The 8,835-nt window shown below is 36.9% G+C and overlaps 1 protein-coding gene across 1 annotated transcript; it reads left to right on the forward strand.

Moving 5' to 3' along the window:
* The first annotated feature begins 3,196 nt into the window (after positions 1–3,196).
* LOC138905546 (uncharacterized mitochondrial protein AtMg00810-like) lies at positions 3,197–3,928 on the forward strand. The gene has a single exon (XM_070194067.1). It carries the CDS (start codon positions 3,197–3,199, stop codon positions 3,926–3,928), a length of 732 nt encoding a protein of 243 aa, XP_070050168.1.
* Positions 3,929–8,835: the final 4,907 nt, after the last annotated feature.

Below are 8,835 nucleotides of genomic sequence, written 5' to 3' on the forward strand. Positions count from 1 at the left end.
TCCTAGGCCAGTTACCACTGATGTTGCAAAACTGTGTCAATGGGATAGATGCAACAATATGGTAATTTCGTGGCTAACCAGCTCACTTTCACTAACCATAGCTGAGAGTGTCCAGTACTCCGAGATAGCTGAGAGTATTTGGAATCAATTGGAGAGTAGGTATGGGGCTGTAAATGCTACTAAGGTGTTTGAAATAAATAAGTAATTGGCCGCCACACAACAAGGTTCCCTTGACATTGCGTCATATTTCAATAAACTAAAGAAGCTTTGGCATGAGTTGGGTACAATGCGTAAGAACCCTGAAAATATTTACATGTGTGCTGCAAGAGATGGTATTCAAAAGGATGAGGAGGAGGATAAGCTTCATCAGTTTCTTATGGGCCTAAATGGAATCTATGTGGGAGTAAGAAGCAATTTGCTAATGATGCAACCTCCTCCCACACTTGATAGTGCATACAACATGCTTCTTCAAGATGAAAATCAGAGACAAGTTCAATACACCCCCCAACTGGTTCCAGAAGCTGTTTCTTTCAATATGAATGTCAGCAATAAAACTTTCCATCCAAATGCCAATGCCAATGTCAACAATAAGACATTCCCTCCAAAGCAATATACTCAGAAAGTGGACTTTGATTAGTCTAGGGGAAATATTTTTTTGCAAATATTGTAAAAACCTGGACACATAATCGACAAATGCTACAAGTTACATGGATTTCCACAGAATTTCAAATTCAAGAAGGGGAAAGATATGGCTTCTAATATGACTGCTGAGGCTGAGTATCCTGCAACAGCCTGCACTCCACCTCAGTACAACTCACCTCAACTTTACACTACTTCTGACCATGAGGAACAAGCCTCTTCAGTACCTGGATTGACCAAGCAACAGTATGTACAACTTATGTCTCTCTTGCAACAGACTCAAGTTTCTTCGGTTGCTGATTCTCAAACTAACCTCATGGGATCTACCAACTTTGCTGGTAGTACTTTCTCTCTGCCTGTTTATATTAATGATGATTCACATGTTTGCTTATTGTCTGGTGCTAGTAGAAATGTTTGGATTATAGATAGTGGAGCTACTTACCATATGACCTCAAACAAAACATACTTTTTAATCTTACTCCACTTCCTACTCCTTACTTGGTAACTTTTCCCAATGGTTATAAAGCAGAAGTTACTTATACTGGTTCTGTTACCATGTTCCCTTCTTTCACTCTTCATAGAGTCTTATACATTCCTAATTTTTCAATATAATTTAGTCTCAGTTTACAAGTTGATTCAGCAATTTCACTGCATGGTCTTGTTTACTTCCTCTTCATGCCTCTTGATACAGGCCCATTTCATGAGAAAACTTCTGGAGCTTGGTAGACAGGACCAAGGCCTCTAAACAATAAAGATGTACAATGTATGGATAGTGGTGATAGGTTCTTTGCCAATACTAAACAATCTAAATCTGCATTAAATTGTGTTCTTTTAGTTTCCAGTAATGATGTACCTAGTATAAACAAACATGATGTACTTTGGCATCATAGGCTGAGACATATTCCATTTGCTAGAATAAAAAGTATTTCTTCTATTTCTGCTCAACTATCTTCTAAACAATCTTTTGTGTGTCCCATTTGTCCCCTAGAAAGGCAGGCAAGGCTGTCATTTCCCCAAAGTAACTTAGTTTTCAAGTGTTTGTTTGAACTCATTCATGTTGACACCCGGGAACCCTATAATACTAACACATACTCTGGTGTAAAGTATTTTTTGACCATTGTGGATGATCATAGCAGGGCAACCTGGACTCATCTAATGCATTCCAAAAGTAATGCTTTCAATTTGCTAAAAGCCTTTATCTCTATGATCAGAACCCAATTTAATCTTTGAGTCAAAACCATTATGATTGATAATGCCTTAGAAATTGGCCTTTCTACTTCTGCCATATAAAATTTTCAGATAATAGGATCATTCACCAAAAAACTTGTTCTCATACACCTCAACAGGATGGCATTGTTGAAAGAAAACATAAACACTTGTTAGAGAGAGCAAGAGGTTTATTGTTTCAGTCCAAACTACCTACCAAATTCTGGGGGGGATTGCATCCTAACTGCCACATATCTAATAAATAGGTTTCCTTCCATTATTTTGCATAATAAAATCCCTTTTGAAATCATATATGGTAAGGCTCCCTCTTATTCCCACTTAAAGCCTTTTGGTTGCCTCTGTTATGCCACTGCCCCTAAATATAATAGGGATAAATTTGACCCAAGAGCTATACCTTGTGTTTTTCTTGGTTATCCATTTGGTAAGAAAGGATACAAGCTATATAATCTGTCTACTAAATCTGTGTTGGTCTCCTAAGATATCATCTTTCATGAATATATATTCCCTTACTCCCTTCCGTTATCTTCTCCTAGTCAGTTTCACACTTTCATTTCTGATGATACGTCTCCTTCTCCTTCTCCTTCCCCTGCCATTTCTCCTGCTTCCATTATTACTGATTCTCCTGTTCCTGATGATGTTCTGCCTATTCCTCTACTATTTCAGCACCTCTTCCAGACCCTGTAACTACTGCCCCTTCAGCTGATACAATTCAACCTTCTCAGCTTAGGGGAAGTAGTAGGAATCACTATCTTCCCTTACACCTAAGTGATTTTGTTGTTCAGCTTCCTTCTTCCCTCATTAACTCCACTACTACATCCCTTTCTGTTGCTCACACAATTTCTTCTGAGCCTCATTCTTATATTCAGGTTGCTTCCATCCCTGTTGGCAAGAAGCCATGAGGAAGGAGTTTCGGGCTCTAGAAGCTAATGCCACTTGGACAATAGTTGAATTACCTCAATGGAAGAAAGTTATAGGGTGAAAATGGGTCTATAGGATTAAGTATAAAGTTGATGGTAATATGGAGAGGTACAAAGCAAGGTTGGTTGTAAGGGGTGATACACAAGTAGAAGGTGTTGACTTTCATGAGACATTTTCCCCGGTGGTAAAAATGTGCGCCATTAGGTGCTTAATTGTTGTTGTTGTTAAGAGGAATTGGTCTCTTTTAAATTAAATGTCAACAATGTGTTTCTTCATGATGACTTAGATGAGGAAGTGTACATGAAACTTCCCCTGGCCAAACAGTTGCTTCTACCTCAAACTCTATTTCTACTCTTGTTTGTAAGCTTAAATAAATCTCTCTATGGATTGAGGCAAGCCTCCCGACAATGGTATGCTAAGCTATCTCAAGCTCTTTACACTAGAGGATACACTCCATTATTTGAATGATTACTCTCGCTTCTTTAAGAAATCAACTTCATCCACTGTCTTGCTTGCTGTTTATGTCGATAATATAATTCTAACTGGTAATGATCCTGTTGAGATAACTTCTCTCAAACAATTCCCGGATGACCAATTTAAAATCAAGGATTTAGGTTTGCTCAATTATTTTATGGGTATTGAAATATTGTATGATGCGTTTAAGGTTCTTCTTCACCAAAAGAAGTTTACTTCTGATTTAATTTTTGAGTTTAGGTGCACTGATGCTTCAGCAGTAGTCTCTCCTCTTGAGTTGTGTGTCAAGTTGCGTTCTGATCAGGGTGAGGTGTTGACTAATCCTCTATCTTATAGAAGGCTCATTGAAAAATTAAATTTTCTCACCCACACTCGACCATACTTGTGTTTTGCTGCCCAACATTTAATTCAATTACTCAAGTCTCCTCGCATTCCTCATATGGCTGTTGCAATGCATATCCTGAGGTATTTGAATGGCACACTTGGTGTATGGGTGTTTCTTAATGCTTCATCAGATTTTTCACTTCATGCCTTTTGTGATAGTGATTGGGTAGCTTACCATGAGTCCCGCAAGTCTGTTTCTGGTTTTTGTATATCATTGGGAGGCAGCCTTATTAGATGGAAATCTAAGAAAGCAGGCTATTGTTTCTTTATCATCAGCAGAAGCTGAATATCGAGCCCTGAGTAAAGTTGTGGGTGAACTTGTTTGGTTAGTTCATTTGCTTGCTGATTTAGACTTGCCTATTTCTGCCTCAGTTCCTATTTTTTGTGATAACTTGGTTGCACTTCACATAGCAAAAAACCCAGTCTTTCACGAGCGTGCAAAGCATATTGAGGTTGACTGTCATTTCATCCGGACCAAGTTGGCTTATAGTCTCATTTCTTTGCATCATGTTGTTACTTCTTCTCAACTGGCTGGCATTTTTACTAAGTTTTTAACAGGTGGACATCATCGCTTCTTACTTGGCAAGTTGGGCATGGTATCACCCTCCAACTTGTGTGTGTGTGTGGGGGGGGGGGGGGGTTAGTCCAGATCTGGCCCAAAGTTTGGCCCACGTATATTTATAAGTTTCTGGGTTTACAACCCATATAAAATAGGGTAGTGTGTTTATAGTTTTGCCCTCAAGTATAAATATAGGTTTCTAGAAATCTCTGTACAGTTTTTTACACTCATAATAAAAATATTAATTTTTTCTCTGAGCTCTCTTCCCTCCTCTTGTCTGAAACCCTAACCAATTTACATACGTTGTAGCTGGTTGGTTAATCTTCACAAAAGAATTAGCCATTTGGACTTCCCTCCTTATTTTTTCAATGGGTATTCATTTTTCTTGAAATTTTTGAATCTTATTGTTGTTTCTATTTAAATGCAGTTGCATTATGTATTTATGATTTATGTTATATAAAGGTGGTGTAGATATTACTTCTGAGTGTATCAGTTATTACACAATTTAACTGTAATTGTCACGCATCACTACCAAGCGAAAGAAAGTTCTTAGAACTGCAGCACAAGGAAGCTATTTGAATTGTGAGTTATCCCATTGGGGGCTCTATCAACTTCTTTCATTTGTCAGGTTAAAGTAACCATTATTGCATAAGGTGTTAGCACTATCAATTTTTAAAGTGCATTCCAAATATGTCATTATGCTATACTACGTGATATTTATGTTCCAATCACACAAAATGTTATATTTCTTATATGGCTTATGGGTTTATGTGCATGATGGATGTGCTTAAGATATATTTTACTAAGTTAAGGATGTGACGTTGTCCTCATATGAGTTTGCTATGAATTACAGTTACAAGTCTTGACTATGATATCAAGGTTTTCTGATTTCGTTGGAATTGATTTTGATAAAGTAGCAATTCTTTTACTTCGTTAAAAGTATTACCTGTAGCATTAGCAGTAAAGAAGCTCTGCGCAGGTGCATAACAAGAGCTAAAGATATTGGCATTACATGATATCTTGGATACAACCCACTTAGTAGTTGGTTTTATTAGATAGCTTTAGTCCAAATCTAACCCAAAGTTTGGCCCACGTGTATTTATAAGTTTCTGGGTTTACAGCCCATGTAAAATAGGGTAGTGTGTTTACAGTTTTGTCCCCAAGTATAAATATAGGTTTCTAGAAGTCTCTGTACAGATTTTTACATTCATAATAAACATATTAATTTTTTCTCTGAGCTCTCTTCCTTCCTCTTGTCTGAAACCCTTACCAATTTATATACGTTGTAGCTGGTTGGTTAATCTTCACAAAAGAATTAGCCATTTGGAATTCGCTCCTTATTGTTTCAATGGGAATCCATTTTTCTTGAAATTTTTGAATCTGATTGTTGTTTTTATTTAAATGCAATTACATAATGTATTTATGATTTATGTTATATAAAGGTGGTGTAGATATTACTTCTGAGTGTATAAGTTATTACACAATTTAACTGCAATTGTCACACATCACTAGCAAGTAGTGATCATGGCTAATTACTCTTGTTCAGTTATTAGAATATTCATTCTTTTATTTCCTTGGTTGCATTGTTTGGATTGGAGGTTTGATAATTTTTATTACTTTATTTTTATGATCTTTTGTTAACATAAAATGTCAACTATTATTTGCCTCATTTAGGTGACATGATAGCCACATACTTCTCAGTGGTTTGCCTAATTTAGATCCCTTTATAACTCTTGTAAATAATTGTCAATTTTAATGCCTTCATAAAATTAATCATGTCTGAGAGTACTTGAAGTAAAAAAGCAATCAAAGACAACTTCAGAATTGTTTCCTGATAACCACATATTTCTCCTTGGTTTTACTTTTCGATATGTACTATGCATAGTGCTATTTGCACAAAAATAGAATCTGGCAGGTTAGAATCAAGTGTGACTAAAAATCTTCAAAAAACAGGATTGTTCTTTGTCTAGCTCGCTCATTGCAGATAGTTTTTGGTACTACATAATGATGAAAGGCACAATATTTTTCTATCAAAATCTTTAGTTATTGATATTACAAAGAGTTTTTGCGGTGTTGAACTGGTTTATAGGATGTTATGTTCTTATGGAGCCCTGAGTTGCCTCTTAGGCATTTTGTTCATTGGTCAAACTGGATAGCTTCCAATTCCTTGCAATATCGAGTCACTTATAATGGGAATCTATAAGGACACGGGGTTTCATGTTTGTTACTTTTGATAGTGCGGTAGATGCTCTGCTACTATTTAGGCATTGGACCAAATAGTCTCCTATCTTTTCTTTGTTACTGGGGAAAAGGGATTCTGTTCATTTGTGTTCAGATTCAGGTGATGTGAATAATGTCTAGTACTGCATATTCACAAAACATAGAGTTAGAGTTAAATGTGTTTATTCACGAATAATTTAATGTCTGTGTGTACTTATGCATGTGCTCATATGCAAAGATTCTTGTACTTGTTTTCTGTCTTAGACTATAACAGTTGCTAGTTTCTATAATAAGTTGAGGATGAATGCACGTCTTCCTATTCCATCTTTTCTCGAATCTCCTTTAACGGAAGAAATAGAAGCTCGAGAAGGAATACCAAAACCTATTTCATTTTCTGAGTCTTTTTGCATCCATGACTGAATGGTTAAAGCGCCCAACTCTTAATTGGCGAATTCATAGGTTCAATTCCTACTGGATGCACGCCAATGAATCGCATAAGTGACAATGCTGCTGTTGGTTTTAGTTGCATTTGTTATTGGAACAACAATTGTTATCCCTTAGGATTAGTTCTTATATTTAATACTTATCCTTATATTAGATATAGATTTAGAATTATACTTTTAGTTCATATTTAACATTTAGTTAGTTAGCTTTTGATAGTGTTTTGATTTGAATAAGTCTCTTAATTCAGGTAGTACTCTTAAGAAGACTTGTATTTAAACTGAGCTTGGCATTTAATATAAATACAGTTTTGTAACGATCCGACCGGTCGTTTTATTCATATGTACTTCGCTTGGTAGTTTGAAGGCACGAGTAGCTCCGTATTATGTATCATGACTTGTGTGAATCGTCAGTTTTGGTTTTCAGGTTATTCCAAATCGATTTGGAAGAATGAATTTCATAATTGAAGCTTTAAGTTGGAAGAGTTGACCAAGTTTGACTTTTGTATATTTGGTCTCGGAGCGGAGTTTTGATGGTTCCAGTCCAAAGGGTAATTTTGGACTCTGGCGTATGCCGAATTTGTATTTGGATATTTCTAGAAGGGTTCGACACGAATTGGCGGAAGTTAGAAATTTGAAAGTTTGGAAAGTTCATGAGTTTGACCGGGAGTTAACTTTGATGAAATCAGGTTCGGATTGTGGTTTCAGGAATTTGCATAGTTTCGTTATGTCATTTTGGACGTGTGTGCAAAATTTGAGCTGTTTTCAGGTTGATTTGATATGTTTCGGCGCGAGTTTTGAAAGTTGAAAGTTTAAAAGTTTATTAAGTTCGATTTGAGGTGCGATTCATCATTTCAATGTTGTTATGCATGATTTGAGGCCTCGAGTAGGTTCGTGTTATGTTATGGGGGCTTGTGGGAATATTCGGACGTGGTCCCGAGGGGTTCAGACGTGTTTTGGATCGAATTCGGATCATTTCCCTTTATTTTGGCTTCTCTGGTTTTGCCGAGCATCTGGTTTCCTTATTCGTGATCACGTAGAGTTATTTGAAGGATTGGGAAAAGTTGTTCATCACGTTCACGAGTCTTCAGACGCGTTCACGTAGGTTGCTGCAGTTTGAGCAATGCGTTCGCGCAAGTGTGCACGCGTTCGCGTAGTGATTTGGATTGAACTGGGCATGAGTTGTTTCTCTTCGCGTTCGCGGTCTTATTTTAGCAATCGCGTAGTTTGTGACCTTTGTGTACCGCATTCCTATGGCTTTATACGCGATCAAATAGGGTATTTTCGGGGGCAATGCTTTTCCTTCTTCGCGATTGGGTATTTCCGCGATCGCAATTTATTGACTTGCCAAGTGATTATAAAGTACTCTATTTCGGAAGTTTCAACCATTTTTACATATTTGGAGCTATGGAGCTCGGATTGAAGCAAATTTTGAGGTAATTTTCACCATATGGATTGGGGTAAGTGTTCTCTATTCGATTTTGATTTTATTTCATGAATCTATCTTCATTATTGGTATTTGATTGATGATTTCAAGAGAGAAATTAGGGGTTTTTATCTAAAGTTTCATAAAGTGATTTTTTGAGTTTTGAACATCGATTTGGAGTCAGATTTGAGTGAAACTAGTATGGTTGGACTCGTTATTGAATGGGTAGTCAGATTTTATAAGTTTTGTCGGGTTTCGAGGTGCGAGACCAGGTTTGACCTTTTGGTTGACTTTGGGCTTTGATTGAAGATTTGACCTTTATCATTTGGAATTGTTTCCTTAGGCATTATTTGATGTATTTGAGTTTCTTTTGGCTAGTTTCGAGTTATTCAGAGGTCGATACGCGCGGGATGGCATCTGTGGAGTATCGTTTGGCTTGTTCGGTATTGGATTTGGCTTGTTCGAGGTAAGTAACACTTTTAAACTTGGTGTTGAGGGTATGAACCCCTGAATATGTGTGTTATGTATTTGGTGTTGAGATGGCGCAC

Source organism: Nicotiana tomentosiformis, chromosome 2 (genome assembly GCF_000390325.3).
Source record: "Nicotiana tomentosiformis chromosome 2, ASM39032v3, whole genome shotgun sequence".
In the NCBI taxonomy this organism is placed as follows: domain Eukaryota; kingdom Viridiplantae; phylum Streptophyta; class Magnoliopsida; order Solanales; family Solanaceae; genus Nicotiana; species Nicotiana tomentosiformis.

Excerpts from the sequence above, each read along its gene's own strand:
- LOC138905546 (XM_070194067.1), top strand. The coding sequence starts at position 3,197 with ATGCTAAGCTATCTCAAGCTCTTTACACTAGAGGATACACTCCATTAT.